The sequence below is a fragment of the Mytilus galloprovincialis genome, chromosome 5 (assembly GCF_965363235.1).
Source record: "Mytilus galloprovincialis chromosome 5, xbMytGall1.hap1.1, whole genome shotgun sequence".
NCBI classification, from domain to species: domain Eukaryota; kingdom Metazoa; phylum Mollusca; class Bivalvia; order Mytilida; family Mytilidae; genus Mytilus; species Mytilus galloprovincialis.
In genome coordinates this window covers 38,108,304-38,132,553 of record NC_134842.1, presented here as the reverse complement: position 1 = coordinate 38,132,553, position 24,250 = coordinate 38,108,304, and the positions used below count along the sequence as shown (strand labels likewise).

Here is a 24,250-nt window from a genome sequence, read left to right as displayed (position 1 = left end):
AATGGTTAAGAAGGTGGAATGCTATGCGTTTGGTTTCTTTTAAAATATAAATCACATATACAATGTAACATTGTCCGGCGGATTTAAAGAACGTCTGTATGTAAAAACAAGTAGTTTGCTATTTCAAAAATAAGTACAGTTACCTTGATTGTATGAACATTAGTGGTGGGGTGAATACATACAACACGTGGTGAACCATGCAGAAACAGAATCTTCTTCCCGATGACATGGCATGGTAATTTTGTTCTTTCTGTAAGATGATTGTTGCAGAATTATATTGAGATATGTCTTTATTCATACATTTTTTACAGATAAATTCGTTGAAAACAAAACAGAAGGTGTCAGGTATAAGATTGGACTATAAAAAAAAACATAACTCGAAGGAAACCATTAAAAAATGTGTCAAAACGAAAAAAGAAATAACCGTCCATAAAGTATTACATTTGATTTAGAAACAATATCCAAACGTAAAAAACATGAGGGGTTCCTTTTCTGCTGCTGATTAATATAAAATTGCGAAGATCAGTTGTATTCTTCGATAGTTTTAAACAAAACCAAAGATTGGAATATGGCTTCTGCTTAATTACATACTACAATATAAAATAAGGAAGTTCATAATGGATACATTCGTGTCTTGTTACGTTCACACGTTTACTTCAACAAATGCGATAGAGAATTTAATTGTACATGGTTATGACAAATATTATAGTTATATGCAGGTTTAATTTACAACATCTGTAAATGTGCGTAATTTGTTAACGTCTGTAGATGTGACGACAACGGTGAACGTGACAGAATTTTATAGCATCTCTAAACGTGACGGAATTTGTTAACATCTATAAATGAGACGGAATTGTGTATTATCTGTAAATGTAACTGAAAAGCCCAAATCGTAAATTTTTCAATGCAAAACATCAGATACTTATATTGACTAATGATATATGTTCAAAAATGACGATCTTTTTCATCTCTTCTAGTATTACAGCTTTGTCATAGTACTTTTGAAACAATTCATATTTGTAATATAGTTATTCTTTTCAAGTATTAGGCAGTTGAGAAGTCTATAATTCAAGTTATAATACGATTTAATTTTGTCGATAGTCTTTTTGTAATAAAATCTACAGTCTGAGAAATTGATTAAGTGAGAGAAGATATCATATAGGCCGAAACAAGAAAACATATATTCATGTAGTACATATGCATCTTAATTTGACTTGGAAAAGTTTAGTTCTTTATTTCAATAACATCAATGCTTCCAATTTAACTGCAGTACGTGTGTAATTCGACAATAATTTAATAATTCTGTTTTTATCCAGGTGAGAATATTCGAAAGTTTAATTCTGATAGAAACGTTTAAGAGCTGATAAAACCGAAATAGGATTTTACCAAAGCCAAAAGTTAAAGCTATGCGTAAGCAAGTAACATTCCTTAATTTTGAAATGATTTAAACTCGGATTATAATGATGATAATAAAAACTATATTTTCAATTTAAATACTCAACAAAAATAGTCAATCGCGTTCAATTTTTTCAATAATAAGTATTTTATTTTTAACATTTAACCAGACTCATAAATATTGAGGCTCTAACATATCATTATAAAATGTTTATTATCATCTATGTGAAATGTTAATATATATGACTTACTAAATTTCTAAGTAAGATAATATTTGTATCTATCGTTATTTGATGTCGTCGCTTTCAATTTAGTACGGGCTCGTGTTGCTCAGTTTTTTTGCAGTTTTGTTTACAGTTAATTGAACTTTTTATCGTTTTTCATTTTTTACTAAGACATTGTAAAGTTATTTTTTGACTTACGAGTGTGTATGTCATATTGCTATCTTTTGTTTCTCTTACGTTAATATTAACGAAAAATCGGAATTATGTTACAATTATTGACTATACTCTAGAGATATGGACATGAATTTATGCAATACGTCTTGTATAGAGAGTTGAAAAAAAGAGTTATAGACATAACATACATGTAAGCATACTATAACTATAATGTTAAGTTTAGATGTACCTACTTGAATATTCAAACGCTTCATCCATAAGTGTACATCTGTCCTTACTGATATCGGTGTCTTGATTATTTGCAAAAATGAGGTACAACACAGGTTTATATGATCGTGTCTGTTCCTTTTCGATCCGATACCGAATGTTCACCTGAATCTGTATAATTTAATTAAAAGTTTACAATAACTTTTCATAATATATAAAATGGTCTATTCTCATCGGATTTTGTCTAATGCTTAGTCCGTTTCTGTGGGTGTTACATTTTAAAGTTGTGTCGTTGTTCTCCTCTTATATTTCATGCTTTTCCCTCAGTTTTAGTTTGTTACCCCGATTTTGTTTTTTGTCCATAGATTTACGAGTTTTTAACAGCGGTATACTACTCTTGTCTTTACTTATATACAATTAACAATTGTTTGTTTGATGTTTTTTTTAGTTTTTAACTCTATAAAAATGGTATTCATCAAATATTGCTTGTTACATAAACCATCATGATTTCAAGCTTCTCTTGACGTATCCTGTTACAATCCACTGAATTCCCAGGGAATAATCAGCTGATTAAATTAATCTCTATATTAACAAGATTGAAAAAACATTAGTCATTGATTATGTTTCTTTTAATTGAAAGTAATATTGGACCTATGTCGTATGTCCATTATTATTGGTATCTACTCTTTTGTTGTATTCATTAACAAAAACATATGTAGACGTCTACATGTATGTTTTTTGTTTTCTGCTCAGATACATAGTACGACTTATGTATTGAAAAACTAATAATTGTAATCAAAAAATTTATTAGGTAATACTTGTTGTCTGTAATTTTGTATCCAAATATCATGTGTTGTAATTTTATTGAAAAATCTAAATTACTATTTTTTTCACGAGGTCGTATATTTGTTGCCAAAATCTTGTCATATAAGAACAATTGAAAAAATAATGAGCATAGTCTTCTTCTATGTTACAAAAATTACAAATACTGTTATTGATTATTTTCCATCGTAATAAATGTTTTTGGTTGGTTCAATAAACTGTAGTAGTTTCCATATGTATATTTTTGATTTCTTTTCAGTTAAACATTTGAAAATAAAGTTATATAATGTATTCATTATTGTTGACTTTTTTAATAATTAGAGTAGTGACATTTATCATAATAGTTATTTTTAGATGTAATCAACTAGCATACGGCTTTATCCTATATCGTTCGAAAGCATGTCATTTTAAAAACACTTTAAGGAGTTTTTGTTCGAGCGTTACTGATGAGTCTTTTTTATACGAAACGCGCGTCTGGTGTTCAAAAAAATTAAATAAATCCTGGTATCTATGATGAGTTTATGTATTTTTTGTATCCAGTCGATGTCGTCGATTAACCTTAACGGCTTATGTTCGTCATATCAAGATCAAAGGTCACGGACAGGCCAAATCTAAATGTTCTAGATATCAGCAATTTAGACTTTCATATTAAAGCAAATGTTTAGAACGTAGACTCAAATACACTAAAAAAAAAGTATTTTCGAGAAATTTTAGTGAAAATGTAAAAACAAAAAAACATGAAAACCAAAACATTTGTATCTTTTTAATTATTGAGAGGTTAATGTCGAACTATTCTTTATTAAATACTAAGAAAGTTATTGCGATAGTAAAGATGATTGCTAATTTAAAAACCAGTCAGAATAACTAACACAGCTTTTTTTTTAATTCCGCATTTTCTCTTTTTTTTTAACCTGTTTTCAAATGAAAAATTGAAGTATTTAATATTGGTCGGAGACGCTTCTTAGAATGTGAGTGATTAAAGCGAATAACAAGCGGTAATTTTATTTTATCTTCAATGAAAGGCCGTTTCCATAATAATATACAATAATTGTAGTTTAAATTGTTGAACCTAAATTCCTTGAACTATAAACGATAACCTCGTTTATTTAAGAAAAATAGATGCATGTATTATTCTAAGTTACCAATTCTTAGATTTTACAGTAATTTAATCTTTGTAATATTTGTTGGAGGAATACGAATCATAGTATTTTAAGAAGCCATACATATACAAGACCCAGAAAAGACCATTTTGGTTAATTTGTTTTTATTTGTTGATTAATTGATATAATGCATTTTTGACATTTGAACATGTTTAAATTAAAATTGTACTTTTTTATTGACTTTTCAACAAAACCATGAAAACGGAACGTTCAAATTATTTCTTTTCGAATGATACATAATATAGCCGTATGGTCAGTGTGTGCATTAAATTCGTAATGAGACTTTTATAAAAATTAAACTGACTTAATTATATATTCAATTTAAAAAATTTTAGTTTACAAAATAGATTAATCCCTGTTGCTGTAACACTTAATTTCAAACGTGTTTTAAAATGTCTTATAGCCTTTGTGTCAAAACTACCAATGCAAAACAATATTTATACTGGTTAGCATATAACATCCAGTGCGGAGACTTACAAAGAGATAAATAAGATTTCAGTTTATATCGTTAATATGTGTATTATGAAATTCAAGAAAATATGTATTCCATTAAAAAGATAATTGATAGTATATGTGCATACGTATCATTTACCTTTTGAGCTATATTGTTGTGGCTGAAATCAACGTCAAGGTAGCCAAGAGTATCTATTTAAAAAATAATCATCATTATTAAAAACATCGAAAGCCCATAGTTTAAGACAAAACATACCAGTACGGACAGTCTGGCTCACTGCATTGTATGAGCGTTGATGAGCGTATTGTACTCTCTAAAGGTTATATTTGTTTCAATTACATATTATATATATTTCCTCTTGGAATATGTTTTGTAAACTACTACAGATATGAGTTTTGCAATAGTGATACTTTCTTCCAATATATTCTGAATTCAACACAAGAATGTGTCCAAAGTACACGGATGCCTCACTCGCACTATCATTTTCCATGTTAAATGGACTGTGAAATTGGGAAAAAATCTAATTTGGCATTAATATTAGGAAGATCATATCATAAGCAACATGTGTACTAAGTTTAAAGTTGATTAGACTTCAGCTTTATCAAAAACTACCTTGACCAAAAACTTAAACCTGAAGCGGGACAGACGGACGAATGGACGGACAGACGAACGGACGAACGGGCGAACGAACGAACAGACCGACTCACAGACGAGAAAATATAATGCCCTCCTACTATCATAGGTGGGACATAATTAAACCATATTCATAGTGTCAAATGCTGTATTTTCTACTTTTCGATTAATTTACACGAGTTATGTATACAATTTTATCAATCGTCTAATGTGTCTCCATACTGATAATGTTTTAGGTAAGGGCGATATTACCTTTTTAACTCACCTGGCCCAAAAGTTTCCCATCACTTGGCGTCCGGCGTCCAGCGTCCGTCGTCGTCCGTCGTCGTCCTACGTCCGGCGTTAACTTTTACAAAAATCTTCTCCTCTGAAACTACGGGGCCAAATTAAACCAAACTTTGCCACAATCATCATTGGGGTATCTAGTTTAAAAAATGTGTCCGGTGACCCGGCCAACCAACCAAGATGGCCGCCATGGCTAAAAATAGAACATAGAGGTAAAAAGCAGTTTTTGGCTTATAACTCAAAAACCAAAGCATTTAGAGCAAATCTGACATGGGGATAAAATTATTTATCAGGTCAAGATCTACCTGCCCTGAAATTTTCAGATGAATCGAACAACCCTTTGTTAGGTTGCTGCCCCTGAATTGGTAATTTAAGGAAATTGTGTCGTTTTTGGTTATTATCTTGAATATTATTATAGATTATGATAAACTGTAAACAGCAATAATGTTCAGCAAAGTAAGATTTGCAAATAAGACAACATGACCGAAATGGTCAATACACCCCCGAAGGAGCTATTGCCCTTTATAGTCAATGTTTAACAATTTTCATAAAATTTGTAAATTTTCATTAACATTTTCCACTGAAACTACTCGGCCAAGTTTATTATAGATAGAGATAATTGTAAGCAGCAAGAATGCTTATTAAAGTAAGATCTACAAACACATCACCATCACCAAAACACAATTTTGTCATGAATCCATCTTTTGATTTGTTTAATATTCACATAGACCAAGGTGAGCGAGACAGGCTCTTTAGAGCCTCTAGTTTAGTACAATGACTCATGATCATGTACATGTATTATAAGTACATGGTTGGAACAGAAAATAATAGTAACCTTTTCCAAGGATCGGGAGATGGTCCGGATAAAACTGTCGTGCTGTTCTGTCCTCGCATTGTAGTTCCAAAATATTGTGTCGACTTCTTTTATGATTAGTCAACCATTGTACTTCAATAACATCCTCGATAATTACTAGTACTACACCTTGAAATGAATCATTTAGATAATAACAACAGCAACATGTTAATAGTGCATTCTTTTTCTACGTAAACGTATGAAACCCTAATAGCTACAATATATACACATAGGGTAAATCCACAACGTTATACATAGTTTACCTAAGTTAAACTTTCTGAATGTTATAAGGAAAGTAAATCTGATTTGTTAAATGGTAACACTCTGCATTCAACTTCAAATTTGAAATTCGAAACTACAGCATGTGTTTTTCTTTTTATGTCTGAAATATTACTGACAGGGTTTCTTTCAAATTAGTAAAATATCGGTATAAAGCATATAAAATCGAAAAGGGTGCTCACGTTTGTTTTTAAATCATCGAACCTTCGATTTTAGTGCCATAGATACTTTTTTCAAATTGTGTCATTTCTATTTTGTTTATATAAAATAATCATCTGGGCTCCGACTTAGTTTTTATGTATATAACAGTTGTTTTTCTATCGTTCCGTTAGTAAATGACGTTTGATTTTGTAAATTTTTATAAAATATCGTGTAGAAATGACGTTTGAGTTCGGAATTTTTGTCATACCTGTTTTATACTGTTACATTCAAAATGCTATTCTTAAGGGTGTACTTAGGTGAGGTTTGGTAAAAATTAGGAAATTAAGAAATTAAAATTGATACTATAAGCTGGTAGAGCATCAATTAAGGATAAAGATAAGCTAAAAATATTAATATGTCATGGATCTCCTTTTCGAGATATTTGAGATTTAAAATATGGCGGGAAAATACTGACTCGGACTTTTACCTTATATTTGCATTGGTATCATTTGTGTCTCAAAACAAAAGAAAGAAAATCAAGATCTTCTAAAATTTTGGTAAATGACCTTTCATGAGCTATTACGTCTTATATGAAAAAATAAATGGGTGTTATGGGGCAAAATATTTTACATTGTATTGTATGGAAAACACCAAGGAGTCCGAACATTTGACACAAATTCCAAAACTTCACCTAAGTACATCCTTAAGGGAACATATCCCAACAATTTTCGAAATAACGGTGTTCAACTTCTTTTTATTTATTATAGCACGTTGTTGACAGTTTTTTCTATAAACATGTTGATGAAGTAATCAATTTTTATATGTTACACACAAAATTCAGGGTAATCGAATGAAACTAGATTGAACAAACACACTTCAAGTTTTCAAATAATATTTGGTATCTATTTGCAATAGTCATGCCCTTCACTTCTTCTTGTATCTTTGTCACAAAATTTGATTTCCTGATAGACATTCATATATAACCTGCCATTCAATGTGCATGTTATTCTATTACCTTTTTTTCTGTTATCTTTCCGAAGCGAAACTTCTGATTTCTCAAGAATGCCACATGCAAATGCATAGCCTGTCAATTTCACATCAAACCGTGCTGGCATTTCTTTTCTGTAACAAAGACAAAAAAAAAGGATTTTGTTTTATTAAATCAGCTAATTTTTTAAAACCTTTTTTCCCTTGTAAAACTGGAAGGCAGTTATGTTTATTACAAAATCAATTGTCTATGTTTTCATTCACATGCAACTGTTAAAGAAAAAACTCTAAAAAAGTTTCAAAAAACGCTATAGAAAACTAAACACTGAGAATCACGAGTTCTTTAATAATTTTAATTTGATAACCTTAGTTCCCCCGGAAATTTCAGCAGATTTTGTTCCATGTGGCACATTCACCCTAAATATAGATAAACTTTTAACCGATCATATTCAAAGTAAAGACTAGATAGGAAAAAGGTATCTTTTCTAGATTTAAAACAAAATCAGCCTGCGTTAATTGTGTTATAAGCACAAACTTTGATATTCCCATAAATTAAATCAAACATGTCTTTTTACAGTGATTTTCAGGATCTAAAGCATACAGCAAATAACTCGACATAAGTAATCTTTTGACATTATGCTAGTCATCACAAATTCTATATCTAAAATGTTAAATGTAAATGTCAACGCTTTATAAGAAAAGATACACTGTATGACTTGAAACACTAGATTTAATGTTTGGCTTATGAGGGAATGCAACACACTTTAACCTTTCGTTTAAATACGTTCAGAAGTTACTTTCAGGACATTTGTTCTAAATGAGATTATACTGTGGATTCATTATTAATCGTTTTGTACCATTTTCCGAGGGTTTCTTGGGTACAGGTTATATCAAATGTTAAATGTTCAAAGAATAACAAGTTGTTTGTAGGTGTTGTATGCAGATATTAGCAAACCACTTAATCAAATATCCACGAAAATGCTAGTTTTCCTAAATCCATGAACATGCTAGTTTTCCTCAATCCACGAAATTACCAACGAAAAAAAAAACGAATCCACAGAATATGAATAAAAAACTGATTATAATTACCCTTTAGAATCCTCACTTTGGATTCGACTGAAGATATGGCTGACATTGTGTTCATCAGCCATATAACAGACTGTGCAAAGGTCATAGCTGTCGCAGTGAAGACATTTCCATCGTATTCCACGCAGAGGATACGTATAACATTCATCACATGTTACGTTGGTATGCTTCACTTCTAAAAGAAACAGTGAAATACATTCAGAAAATATATGTATTATACGAAAAACAGATCTGCTACAGATAAACTAGACAAACCTTTCAACAAAAATATTACTTCTGTTTTGCCAAATTGCGGGTGTTTTACTTCATACACATAAAAATATCACACATGATATTCCTTTGATTGTGTTTTTTGTTGTTATCTTGTCGATTAATAATGATATAATAGAATCAAAAGGATATGGGTTATCCATCGACAACACGGAATCAGTAAATGCACAGCAAAAAGAATAACTATGAAGAAAGATAGTTTGTTAAAAGGTTTGAGGTGTAAAATATTGTTAGACTTCACCTTGTATTTGTCCTTTTCTAGTTTGTGGTGTTTGTTGTTATTCTTCGACTGAATTGGTTTAATTGCCATGAGTTTTTTATGACCTGCGTCAAAAGGCTGAATTTATCAAGAGATATATTTTCAGTTATTTTGAACACAATGCTTAATATACAAAGGCAACAGTAGTATACCGCTGTTTTAAACTCATAAATCGATCCATGGACAAAAAACAAAATCGGGGTAACAAACAAAAACTGAGGGAAACACAGTAAATATAAGAGGAGAACAACGACACAACATTAAAATGTAACACACACGGACTAAGCATTAAACAAAATCCTACGAGAATAACAAATATAACATCAAAACCAAATACATGAATTTGGGATAAAAAAGTACCGTGGCAACGGTAAATAAAACAGTTAATAAAATCTAGTTCACAATTTAGAGTACATAACACATTATAACTATTAACTACCTGATGGTGAATTGTCATATAGGCGAAGGTCAAGCGGGTTAACTTTTTCTTCAGGCTTGTCCCATTTAACGTGAACTTCGTTTTTGGATTGGTTTATGTTGACTATTGTACCGAAAGGTATTTCATCTCGAGTGGTTTGTGTTTTCCTAACTACTCTAGAACCTTTTTCTATTTTATCTATTAAAAAAAACCAGGAAGATGTAACAACTGTAGGCCATCCCTCGTGACATGATGTTTACATGTATGCATAAATTATGGGCTCTGATTTAACTGTAAGCGATATTCAATACAATTTTAATCTTGATAACGATCATCATAGTACCCCAATGACATGGAACACATATTATAAAATTATCCCATATATGCCGTTTTATTTTTCACTCAAAAAATAAAAATATATCAAGAACGAGGAGTACAACATCGTCATAAGGACCAAACCCTTGTAAAAATCAGTACATATTCAAGGCCCTATGCATTACTTCTTTTTTAATAGGTAAAGGCAATTGTTTACTTTTCCCTTCATGAAACACACTTTTGATATAAAGTAGTGAGAGGTTTAGATAGCTGGACAACCAGGTTTAATCCACAATTTTCTACATAAGAAAATGTCTGTACCAAGTCAGAAATATGACACTTGTTATCCATTTGTTTGATGTGTATCAGCTTTGGTCTTGATTTTTGATTACAGACTTTCTGATGTGAATTGCTTGAACGTCGGTATTTTTATTTTTGTACTTTTTACAACAAAAACAACTGTTTGAATACGAGTTTAATGGTAGACTAGATGGGAGTTTGACGTACCATAAAGGCAACAGTAGTATACCGATTTTCAATAGTCATAAATCGATTGAGCAAAAACTAATTATGTCACAAACTTAAACCGAGAGAAAAAAAAGAACAGCAGAAACACTGAACTACAACAAAAACAAATGCCAACATACATAGAAACGAACTATGACAACTGCTATATTCTTGGCTTGATACAGAACATCTTAAGAAAAAAAACCATGCCTAATCAAGTAGACAGTTAATTAAATAAACTTATATTAACGTTGTCCAAATACTAGTACACTTAACAGAATGGTATTCAGCTGTGAATGTGTATGATGATGGCTTGTTGTGAGACACATCTTCGTATATGTATGCTGAACTTTTCCAAAAAATTAAGTCATCTGTTACTATGCTTTCCTTTTTTTAAAAACATAAATATAGTAGGCAGGAAACAGTAAAAAAATATAATTGCTATATACCTGTTAGATAATTGCCAACTAAACGTAGTTTATAGAGCTGCACCTTTTCTTCAGATTGCTTGTCCCACCGAACACGAGCTGTTTGTCTTGTTATGTTGACCTTAACTATTGTACCTACATTACTTTTTTCTTTAGATGTCAATACTATTTTAACTACTCTTGAACCTTCTTCTATTTCTCTATCAAGAGAACAAGTACATGTATTCTTAAATGCTAACCTTACGTGCAAGCAAACATGTTAACATTTGTTTTTGACATTTCAAGTCTAGTAATAACTTATTCCATTCAAGTTTGTGCCAAGTGGAAGCCAACTAAATTTGAATATAAACTACTACAAAATACACAAAATATATAGGAAATCACTGAAGCATGACTAGAGCGCCCCCCCCCCCCCCCCTCGTAGGCAGTCAGTAGCCCCCTTCCTTATAAATATTTCTGGATCCCCCCTGCTTATGTAAACATATCAACATTATAAAAAAGTCTATGAGCTATATCTCAAGATATGGACAATTGTATGTGTAGGTGGTCTATAATGTATTTTGACAACTACAGACATACTAATATTTGACCTTTTCAAACTATACCAAATCACTACATTACCTAAAACATATTGCTACGTTTTTTTTCAATGTAATTGCATCCCCTACTTTCTATCTTATCCATTACATGTAAAGAAAAAGGACAAGGTTCACTTGTGGCACAAAATGACATAAATATCAACTTTGTCATGAAACACCAGAAAGGTCACAAGTTAGTCTTAAATGGGTCTTTTTCAAACCCTTTTGTGCTAAATAGATAAGTTCCTTTGACAAAAGTACATAACATTCTCTAAAGTAACCATAGTTTGGATATTTTGTCAAAATACGATGATATTATGCAGTTTTAAGACCTTTAAGCTTTAGGAAAACTTTGGCCGCCACCGTTGAAAAGTTTAATAGTAAAACAATAACACTAACAATTACTAGTATTTAATGACTAGTGGCACTGCTCTAGATATTCCCGGAAAGTCCATTATGAAAATCAGGAGAAAAGGTTCTAGGTGAAACAGAATAAACTTATTCAATCGAATGGAAGTTCAAACGAGCAGTGGCTTTTGTGATTCTATCTTAAGAAACACAAAAACCATGTATAATCTACAGTTTGCGGATTATGTCCACCAAATTTGTTTAAAAACTTTTTTTTTCAATTAGTAAAATGTGTAACTTTGTTTTTTCACAAGCGCCTTCAAATCAATTATCAATATTGATATAACTAAACCAAGACAAATTTGAACAACACCATAACACTTTATAGGCACTTTACTGAACCATGCCAGTCGCTTAACCAAACAATATCAATTTCGATATTTTGGTTATCCTGTGTAATTTAGTAAAACGAACAATTGCAATATAGATCGTTTGACTAACAATATAGATTAAAACATATTATTATTTTATCTGTATTTGCTAATTTGAAAATATTTGAAACAAGCGTTCCTTGAAGTAACCCACATGTATTTAAACCATCACCTACTTAACCATACTATGACATAATCAATATGTACTATCAAGACGTCACTAACTGTGATTAATAAACGTTGTCAATTAGATGACCTAATGTACATTGTAATACGCAGACTTCATTATACATGTTTGTATATTTATTTTTTCGAAAAATCAGAATTCATCACTTCCTACTGATAACAGATATATACAAAAGCCAAAATATAAAACTTAATTATTTTATGCGTAATACCTGTTGGTGCAATGTTGATTAGACTCTAAACGAATAATATGAAGATTAACACTTTCTTCAATCTGATCCCATTGTACAAACACATCTCTTCTTAATGTCTTCATCATAACAATTGTGCCTCTGGGCATTTCTTCTTTGGGTATCCATGATTTTTTTACTACTCTTGAACCTTGCTTTATTTTGTCTATGAATAAAACAAGTATCCGAAAATATCAAATATAAACATGTCAAGTTTAATTTATATCAAAGTACAAGCGTTTGCTCCTAGATTTATTTATGTAAAGTAAACACACATGATAAACTATCGAATGGTAACTTCGAAATTTAAGATTGAATCCAATTAAGTTTACACTAATACAAAATATGCCCCTAATGTTTTTCTATAACTTGTTTTTATTTCCAAAGAGTAGATAGCATATTTGAGATTGATTTAATATTAAGTAACCAAATACGTTTGAATTATTACAGATATAAGCTCCATATGTTACATTACTTAACGTAAAAAAACTCTCACCAGTTGCCCTCACTTCATTACAATATTCATTTCAGTAGATGACTAACATTACAGCCAAAACAAATGTGGATACATAAAAAAAAAGGGGGATGTTACAGTTTCTTACTAATATCATAGTTTGCATTTGGTATACATATGTGATATTACAGTGTTTTATAGAGACCAAACAATCAACAACTATGTGTTGCAACCTAGCAAAATTATATAAGGTGTAACATTTATTCTAAGGCACTAAATTCTCTTTTTCAACAAGGGTTCTTCAGTGTTCCCAAGTCCTTAAGCGTTCATTCGGTACCACACTTACTCACAAATTTAACCTTTTGGCAAAGTTATAGCTATGCGTGGGAACAGTCCGTTTGAAATATGTACAATTTTGTATGTTCTTTCTGAAAAGGCTTGAATTAGTGTTTTTTTTTTACCAGAATCCAAAGTATTTGAAATCCAAAACTTATTCAAATTTGAAGACCCGATAAAAATGAACATATAGAGTAGTTAATATCAGGCAAAGAATAAGAGCTTTGCAAGAGGGAGATATAATTCAGAAATAATGCATGGCAGCCGTAGATTTGTTTTAATTTAACCATGGGTTGGGCATTTATGTTCAATTAAGAGCGTTAGCGAGGGGTAACATACTAATGTAAATGCCGAACCCACAGTTAATGAAAACAAATCTTCAGCTGCCATGAATTATTTCGATTCAAATAGGACAAATTCGATAATTTTGTGTAATGTTATTCGTTTTGAGGCGTACAAGAAGCTTGAAAACGCCCGCTATTTACATTTTGATTTTTTGTTTACGGAAACATCCTTATTACGTCATCTTTTATAGTTGCCATGCCAAGACAATAATCAATTCGGAGAATCTTCGTTTTATGACATTTTACCATGAAAAATAAATTGAAATGGACTGATTTGTTTGGTTTTTTTTGCTGTAGAATAGAAATGATTGTATCAGAACCTGGGGGCCTTCGTAAACTGGGGGTGTTGATATCGAAAATTGAGAATATCTGGTAGTATAAATAAGTTGGTCGTAAGGCAGAACAGGCGGTTTAGTGTTTTAGGTGCTTACACATAAAGTAGATATATTGCGATTATACTGGTTGATGATAACTCATTTTGTACAAATGTAGGTCATCATATTAGAATCCTTAATATGAAATAATTACAACAACGATAAATTCAATCAAAATTGAAAATAGAAGAAAAAGAAGTGCATACTTATTGGCGCATTGTTCAATAAACGTAGGTTAACGTTTTTTCCAACCTGCATGCCGTTTATTGTACTGCTGGGTATGATTGTCCGTGAAATTAAAACAACTCTTGAACTTTTCTCTATAAAAAACACAATCATAAGGAAATGCTAAATATAACTTATCTAAAACAAATTCTTCATGCAATTTCGTTAAATTGAATATAATGAAGATATGTAATTTGAAAATTCAAAATTTAATATTTAGTATTAAATTTTATGTAATATGCTAAAAAACATCTTATACGTTCGAGTATTTCACAACCCATCGTTTATGGTAATACTCTTTACAAAGCACAAAAATGTCAGTATTTACCTCAAAAGCTAACAAACCTTTCAACTGACTTCTTAAGAAGGGATATAGGTACAATACTGTTGTCAGGTCAATTAAAATTGCATATGTTGGCTCTAATATTGATTCACTTATAGGGTCTTTGTGTCGGAATTAAACACATTTATTTGGAAACCAGTTGTTGGCATGAGACGAGTTATGTTCCTCTCATATATTTTATGATGGTAACACTCAATTCTTAACAGGAGGGATTGTGCCTGATATTCTTTTGATGAAGACATAATCTTTCAATCAGTTGAGGTCTGGAGTAGGCATGTCAGTAACTCATTATGCTAGTAGTCTGTTGATTTTTTTTCATGTATAATTGTCATTTTGTTTATTTTCTTTTGTTTAATATTCTGACATCGGACTTCTTAACTGAGTTTTACTGTGCGTATTGTTGTGCGTTTGTTTTTTTCTATATTGGCTAGAGGTATAGGGGAGGGTTGAGACCTCAAAAACATGTTTAACCCAGCTACAACTTTGCGCCTGTCCCAAGTCAGTAGATTCTGGCCTTTGTTAGTCTGCATGATTTTAAATTTTAGTTTCTTGTGTATATTTCGGAGATTATCACTGAACTAGTATACATATTTGTTTTGGGGCCAGCTGAAGGCCGCCTCCGGCTACGGGAGTTTCTCGCTACATTGCAGACCCATTAGTGGACTTCGGCTGTTGTCTGCTTTATGGTCGGGTTGTTGTCATTTTGACAGATTCCCCATTTTCATTCTCAATTTTATAACATGTGTAATAGAATTTACAATTGATTAAATTCAATGTAACAGGATAGGATTTAGCAAAATAAAGTCCAACCCACTATAACTTATGCGTACTTATAGAATTCAAAAGAGAAACAATATCTTGCAGACAAGCCACAGTTGTAGCAGTTTTATAACAAACTTTCTGCTGATCTTTTGGGACAAAAAAAAACAACAGTTCTTTATGTGTACTGTTTAAAACATTAATATAATATACCATGGCAGGATTGGCAAAACGATAGAATAGAAACCGTGGTAGCAAAATGAACAAAGAAAAGTTGAATAACAAATTATAGTAACTGTTGGAAATTACTTCACAGAAAAAAAACCCAAACTAAAGGTCAATAATCACACAAGAAACGGTGCTTAAAGCGGGTGACTTATAATGGTAAATGGGTCCTGCTACTCTAGTTAAATCTGAAATAAACAGAGATTACGATAAAACGTTAAAAATACAATTGTTGAATACCTCCTATATTGTCAACTAAGCGTAGATCATGCAGGTTAACTTTTTCTTCAAGCTTGTCCCATTGAACATGGACTTCTTTTCCTGATTTCTTTATCCTAACTATTGTGCCTAGCTGCACGTCTTCTTTCGGTGTCCATGATGTTTTAACAACTCGTGAGTGTTGTTTGATTTTCTCTATAAGTGTAAGAAATAATTCAAACATTCTAAGCTAAACTACAAATATTGTTAACATTTATATGTCCCTTTTTGTTTTGTCTGTTTTCTAAAATAGTTGGATACTATGAAGATATACATTTTGGGTTCAAACGTGTTTTTTCTCTAATGACATAAGACGATTTTCGTACAAACTGAATACTTCTTTTTTTTATGATCTGCAAAAAATTGATATTTTTTTACGTAATCATTCGCTTTTTTTCAAGACATCATTGTAGAATTCAGTGAAGAGCAGGAACATTTTAACGGAAGGGTTGAGTTTTGACCAATGAACAACTGATAGCATAGGAAGCACACATTAGTGACACAAAAATAATCAACAGGTCAGGAAAAGGATCAATCTGCTAAGAATTAGTTTCACACATGTAATACAAATTACAAATAATGGAAGTAAATTTACAAATTCAAAAGCTTGCGTTTTGATAACTATATATTGACTATATATTGACATACATGTTATTTTACTATATTTGTGGAGACATTATTGATTTTGACAAGATTTCGTTTAATCTATGATTTTCAGAATGCAAATTAAAATCTTCTACTTGTATTTATGAATAAAAACATTAATTACAAAGACACTTACCTCCAGCATAGCGATCAGTTATTCGTTCACCAGCAAAAGTAAAAAAATGTGATAAATAGCCCTGGACTCGTGGTTTGTCTTGAATCTCTGTCTATCAAAATACATAATTTTCCGATTATCTGAACATTCGCATGCATTAATACATACAAATATTCTCAATTTTATTTGTGTAAAATTGAGAATGGAAATTCGGAATGTTTCAAAGAGACAAAACCCGGCCATAGAACAGACAACAACAGATGTGCCTGTCCTAAGTCTCGAGTCTGTAATATTATGTTTGTAGTTGGTTCAATAATGTCTGTCATATCAATTTGGGAAGTGAACTCGATGTAGCTATCAATGAGCCGTCGGCAAGTGCAAAACTATTTCTTATATATTCGAAATTTATTTGTGTCAATTGTTTTATGCTAGTAGTTATCTTTTGTGCTGCGTACCAATTTATTGAGTTAAGCCGTTCACAACTAACGATATATTGTGCTCTCTGGATTCACAATAAATTCTGGATGGATTGAACTCTCCAAACATTTATAAACCTTCCATATTCCTTAAATGTCTATTAACCATTAGAAGCCTGCATTGCAGAAGTTGTCGGTGGTTCATGTTACTCATACATGTTGGTTGTGTTTTCGTTATTGATATTACTATAATTTTTTTACTTTTATCGTTACATTGTTTTTCATCTTTTATGTAGGGGTCTTTTTGAGCAAACAGTTTTGTATTTTGTCATTTTTGCACGCTATACGTGGCATGACGTATATATCGATCTGGTGTACAATAATTCACCATTTGCAAATTTTACTTTGTATAATGAAAGCATCAAAAACGAAATAAGTTGCACTCAGTGTCAAAAGCTCAATATTCTTTCAAGGGTATCACTAGCCCAGTAGTCAGCACTTTTTGTGCTGACATGAATTATCATTGATATGGTTATATCTATAGATTAATTGTTTACAAGATTTTGCATCTTTGAAATACTAAGGCTTTTCTACCTCAGGCATAGATAACCTTAGCTCGATTTGGCAAAACTTTTAGAAATTTTGGTCCTCAATGCTCTTCAACTTCGAACTTTATTTTGCCTTTTGAACTTTTGTGGATTCGAGCGTCACTGATGAGTCTTTTGTAGATGAAACGCGCGTCTGGCGTATATGCAATTTTAGTCCTGGTATCTATGATGAGTTTACTTTAAGAGCTTATTTGAGACTTTGGTTGGCTTGTTTGCTTTGTTTGAATAAAAGTTTGCTCAAACCACGTTATTCAGATTAACACCTTCAAACAATATACATAGAACGAGTTAAACATGTTTTCATTTAAGACAGATTTCGTTACCAAGCACTATATAATAAGCTCTGAGAAGAACAATCAAAGTTACTAATAAAAAACGGGTGAATCGCATGAACTCGAAAAGGAGTAAAAGGACATACAATATAAGAATTAGCATACAGATAGGTCGAATGTATAGAGGTCGTGTTCTTTTGGGACTAGCTGTGTTTGCCCTATGTCGTCAAACTCGCGAGTACTCGATCTTTCACATGGTGAAACATTTGATGTCTCCGTTCCAAAATCATCTCTTAAAGTAGAAACTGCTGTCATACCTATCAATAGAAAAATCTATTTTAACCTGTGTTAAACTTTTCTTTCGTTTCTCTTTTTTAGAAAAAAATCATAATAAGCATATAGAAGAACGACAAGAAGGACTAGGGAAATTTCGAATTTACATTTTGCTTTTATACCTAAAAAAACCAAGAGACTATATTCTGATCACGACAAAATTATTTTCATTTCTCTACCTGTGTGATGTTAACATTGTGATCAACTGATAGAAGTCAAACGCGCGATACTACGTCAGAGTTAATGTTAATCTATTTGGTCCCAGTATTTAAAATCATTCAATCATTTATGGGTGGATTTAACATGCATAAACAAAATACTAAAATAAAAAAGCAATGAATGAAGCAGTGTATGCCTTTTTATATGCGCCTATCATACAAGATTGAGGTTAAGTTAGCCATGAAGTCAGGTTCAATATACCATTTTCTACATACGAAAATGCATATACCAAGTCAGGAATATGACAATTGTTGTCAACTGGATTGATGTGTTCGAGCTTTTGATTTTGCCATTTGATTAGTGACATTCCGTTTTAAATTTTCCTTGGAGTGCAGTAGTTTTGTGATTTTACTTTATACATGTGACTTATTCATATCGTTCAATTCTTGAAATACTCTTGATAGTTTAGACAAAATATTCGCAGGTTTGTTACACATTATTCAAATGAACTTCATCATATAAGTATAGATTCAAGCAGATAAACTTGTCAGGACAATTTATCCTAATAATATTAACTCAGAGTTGTCGACCGGGTAAAACTCATATTGTTTAATGCTCGCATTTCATTATATTTAAGTCATATCCAGGTGACCAGTAGGAATTAATTAGCCTTAAAACTGATATAGGTATATATTCCTTTACGAATCGTTAGCATGTAATATTATAAAAACCACACATGTCAAGCTTTATGTTTGATTTAAACCTATGCGCATGTTCATAAGGCAAATATGGGCGCTTGATTAGAGGCAGAAGGGAAATAAAAGACAAAAACAAATCGAAAAGCAGTGAAAATAGAACTTTAAAAGTAAACTAAAGTCTGCTTAAGGATGTACTAAGGTAAAATTAAATAAATCAGGAATTCAAAATTGATTCTTTAAGCATGGAAGAGTATAAGTTAACAATAAAAAAAAGCTAAAAATATTGATAGGTTATGCAGCTTCTTTTCGAGATATTTAATTTATAAAATATGGCGGGAAAAAGCAGACTCTGACTTTTACCTTATATTTGCATTGGTATTATTTGGGTTTCAAACCAAAAGAAAGAAAATCAAGAATGTGCTTAAATTTTGTCAAATGACCTTTTATGAACTATTAAGTCTTATGTTTAAAGATGGGACAAAATATTTTATCTTGTTTCATATGGAAATATACCAAGGAGTCCAAACATTTGACACTTATTTCAAAACCTCACCTAAGTACATCCTTAAGTCCATCTACGCAATAGACAGATATTGATATGCTTAATAATGTATTTATACACACTTATTGAAAATACAAGGCTAATAATAAATCAAGGGATTTTGTTACCACAAATTACTTTAAACCTTTACTAGATTCTTCCATAGATATACTGATTTGGTTTGGAAGTTTGGTTGTACTTGTAAAAAACGTATTTCAAACGTGATAGCGCATCCTCATTTTTACGGAAATGTTGTTTACGTGCCCACAAATTAAGAAACGAACCTGGTAAACTTATCGATCTGTTAAATAAATTATCATAAAAGGTTACCAATTTAACACTGTAACTAAATCATTGAACATTGTATATTGTTTTTATTGGTATTAATATTGATTTTGATCAGAAAATTTAAAACATACTTAATATTATTGTTATATACATATACACGTTCATGGATCTACAATGTGTCGATATCTGTATCTTGTCATTGTTTTTCTCTGACTGTTTACACTAAATGCATTGGATGTTGGATGTGTACTGATTGATAATTTAGTCTTATATACATGAATTTTATAATTAGTTGTTAGTGGCTTTGAGCTAGCTGTCAGTATATGTACTTAATGTCTTTTTGTTGTTGGAATGTACCCGGCCAAGTCCACTCTGTATAGTATTTGTATTTGTATCAAGGTAATGAGTTGAGCCTTTTTCAACTGATTGTTATAATTCGTTGTACTGTTAAACCACTGTCTAAGGTTAAAGGGAGGTCCGGGATCCAGCTTACATGTTTTACCCCGCCACACTATGTATGTATGTTTACTTATAGCTGACTTTGCGGTATTGGCTTGCTCATTATTGAAGGCCGTACGGTGACCTATAATTGTTAATTTATGTGTCATTTTGTCTCTCGTGGAGAGTTGTCTCATTGGCAATAATACCACATCGTCTTTGTGATATAATAAGTTAACATAGCACTAGTGAAAAGAAATAAGTAAAAAAAACCTAGCTATTCTATAAATAAGATTGCGATCTAGACCAAACAAGTTTTCTATCGTAAAAAAGGATCATGCGTATTTCTGTTTTAATGAAAAGAAAAGTCATTTAAATTCCATCACTACAACAAAGCTGTATCGACATCTCTCAACTGAAAAAAGTTCATTTATGATATTGAAAATGCGAGGCTTTTCGAGTTTTTTAATTAATCTTATATTTAACTGTTGGGAGTTGAGAAAATATCGTAATAGACGAGTAATAGTGGTTGAATCTGTTTCTCCAATAAATATTTCTTCCTTTTCAAAGATTTTTAGAAATTGTATTCTTTATATGTGACGTCATCATGCATGATCGCTTTTATCAAATAGGAAAATTAAGAAGAAACCAAGAAAATTTTTACGTCATATATGTAATTAGATTTCGACCAATCAGTTGCCAAGAACAGAAATCTCAGTAGTGAGGAGAAACATTTTTCTCACACCGATCAAGATATGTGAAGTTAGCAAAATAGTTAGAGAAAGCATTCTTATAGATGAACATATATTTTCTTTCTTTCATTTATAATTTGATCTTAATATTAGTATACTAGTGCCAATTAAAAGTTAACCAGTAATGCTGGTCTGACCAGCTTTGAAACGACGGAACAATAAACTATTAAATGATTTTCAGTTCTCTGGTTCATTACAAAACTACAAAAAGTTTGACCAGGGAGTAATGACGTTACAAGCGTAACATTTTTATAAAGTTATTTTTTGCGTCGTCAAACTTCTACACATCCGTACAACATATGTAAAATGTAAAATGTGCATTTTTCGAGTTATATGAATAATAGGCTTGAGAACGCAAAAATTGACCCCTCTTTTTTTATTTCAATTTACTTGATACTATATGAAGATTATGAAGGTATTCGAAAACGTTTTTTTTAACTACTAGTAGATGAATCTGCAGCAAATACTTTCGTTTACTTCTAAACAATTTGATAAATAGTAGTTATCCATAAAGAATTGTTAAACAAATTTTGAACATTATTTTCTTAGCAGAAAAAAAAATTCCTCATCATATTACAAAAATCATCAATGTTAAATCTTGTGAAACAAAAAAGTTACATATGTCTGTTCAAAGCATAGAAATGTAAAAAACACTACTTCTTAGTAAATATCTTAAATTTCGAACCCAATTATCTTTATATTAAGCACATGCAGGCATTCTTTGTATCATAAATTATTATTGACTAGGTGATAAATAGCTTTATGCAATTTAAAAAAAAAATAGCCTGGGATCAAAACTGTACCATATGTCCGTAAACTCTCCCAAGCAAAGTTGACCTTAGATGGATTTCGCTATTTTTATGTCTTTTTATGTCTTTTTTTGCTTATATAGCTATTTATCTGTTTCGGTTCTTATACAACCTTGATTTCCAAATATTTGGCTCTGATTATTCCTAATGATGGTACATACACTAAAGCGTTTTTGAGGTATAATATTTAAAGTGTGTTGCTTACCGTTTTAGAAAAAGAATTTGCCTGTTTGCCTTAGTATTTAAATGAGATACCAAGATCATTATAATGAAGATAATGGATTTTTGATATAAAAGAAAACAAACAATATACAACAATTTTTTTTTAAATACATTAATATTTAAATAATTAAATACTAAAATTTCAACTCTGATAATCTATCAGAATTAAAAAACTTCATTGAACCTTCCTACATAATGCAATTGTGCCGTGTTAAAATGCACACAATGACACAACAAAGTTTAATTGTAAAGTTGTTATCTACTCTCTACTGACCGAATAATATAAATGTTAATGACAATGTGCATTCTAGCATTTAATGTTTTAAAGTTCACGAATAAACATGTCGGAAAGTGACGTAGATATATTCTGTATTTCTTTCCAAGCGTTAACTAGTATGCCTTCTGATTTGAACCACACCTTTGATCAGGAAACGTCTATTTAGAGTTTTTAGTATCATATTTAACGGATTCTGCAATGAGCAATTACTAATCATCTGTTGTGATGTTTTTAACCTGATTGATACGATGTTGCGTTATTAAAAAGACTAATGCATAGCTGAGACATTTCTTCGTTAGATATTGACTACAACAATCTGTTAATTATCATTGTAGTGCCTGAAATTCGGATTCAAATACTTCAAATGCATTCACACACTCGTTTGCTAAAAAAAATGGGAGAAAAGGGCAAACAAAATATTCACAAATGCATAACTTTAAATAAAGGCAACAGTAGTATACCGCTGTTCGAAACTCATAAATCGATTTAGAAAAAAAAATCCGGGTTACAAACTAAAACTGAGAAAAACGAATCAAATATAAGAGGAGAACAACGACACAACAGAAACACAACATTAAAATGTAACACACACAGAAACGAACTATAACACGGTTCGATGCGTAAGAATTATAAACTTTCATTTTAGTTACAGAAGGACTTCTGTACAACATATAAAAATTTATAAGCTCAATCCGTAATTGTGTCTTTTGCTATTACATAAATAATGATTTTCAAACAACAATATTTGAGCTGCGTAGGATAGAAAAAAGACCTTACTCAAGTGCACTTTTACATTTACATGTATAACATTTGCGATCATTCAAAAACGAAATAAAAGTTAAATGTTATTCTGTTTGTAAGTTTTCTTATAGCAACTTAACTTTCTACCAATTACATGTGTAGATAATTGTTATGCAATGTGCATGAGATCGATTTCTACCCGACGCAGCTCATACATGTTTTTATAAACCAAATGATCTGCTTCGTACTTTAAATTTTTCCACAACTGTCACTTGTTTGAGAATTCAGAATTCATTATTTGCACAGAGTTTTGATACAGGGTTATATTTAGCTAAAATGAAAGTATACCACTGCAAATTATAAACTATACACCACTTATTGCTCAGGTTATATACACTCATAAATAGATTTTCCCGTTAAGGACCAATATTAACTCATGCTGAATATCAACAGGGAGATATCAGTAGTATTGAACATGCTGATATATATGCACTTAGGCTGATATTCTCATACTTTTTTTCAAATACTTATGTATTGACGTTCTTAAATACAATATAAAATACACTTACTGTTTAAAAAGCAGTATTCCAATCCTACGGCTTGCAATATTGATGTTGTTTTTTACTCAATTCAGTAATATATAAAACATTTTTGGTAAAGATCGTCATTTAAGGTAATTAATTGACCCATTGTTTTCTTCGAACAATGTGATATCTTCAACTTTAATGTATGGGCAAAAATATAATATGCACTTTTCATTACTCTTTGTTTATCAAATCAAAAGAATCAGTTGTGTGTAAAATACAAAATCAGATATGATATCAATAGGTATCAATGTCTATTTAAACACTGAATTAGACAGAAGGACTCATTGACAAAGCCTTGTTATGGAAATGATGTGCCTGTAATTGGATACTTTAAAGATACTCATATATCAACCTAATCATC

General features: G+C 31.0%; 1 protein-coding gene across 2 annotated transcripts; it reads right to left on the bottom strand.

Moving 5' to 3' along the window:
- Nucleotides 1–70: 70 nt before the first annotated feature.
- On the bottom strand, nt 71–23,999 carry LOC143075766 (uncharacterized). Of its 2 annotated transcripts, none has more exons than XM_076251326.1 (14): nt 23,872–23,999; nt 18,210–18,361; nt 16,770–16,860; nt 15,971–16,144; nt 14,385–14,498; nt 12,653–12,836; nt 10,919–11,097; nt 9,669–9,845; nt 8,704–8,875; nt 7,643–7,749; nt 6,190–6,336; nt 4,575–4,627; nt 2,027–2,171; nt 71–250 (listed from the first exon to the last, which is right to left on the bottom strand). In XM_076251326.1, the coding sequence occupies exons 2-14, from the start codon at nt 18,357–18,359 to the stop codon at nt 84–86; spliced, it is 1,860 nt and encodes a 619-aa protein (XP_076107441.1). In that variant the 5' UTR covers nt 18,360–18,361; nt 23,872–23,999; the 3' UTR covers nt 71–83. The 2 variants fall into 2 exon arrangements, with proteins under 2 accessions (XP_076107441.1, XP_076107443.1); XM_076251328.1 differs by having other exon boundaries at nt 8,704–8,872.
- Between the last annotated feature and the right edge of the window lie 251 nt (nt 24,000–24,250).

What these genes read in the sequence shown, in the direction of transcription:
- LOC143075766 (XM_076251326.1), bottom strand. Translation starts at nt 18,359, where the DNA reads ATGACAGCAGTTTCTACTTTAAGAGATGATTTTGGAACGGAGACATCA. An exon ending in CTTAGTTGACAATATAGGAG is followed by an intron (nt 14,499 to 15,970) that starts GTATTCAACAAT and finishes TGTTTTTTATAG; the next exon opens with AGAAAAGTTCAAGAGTTGTT. An exon ending in AGTTGGCAATTATCTAACAG is followed by an intron (nt 9,846 to 10,918) that starts GTATATAGCAAT and finishes TTTTTTTAATAG; the next exon opens with ATAAAATAGAAAAAGGTTCT.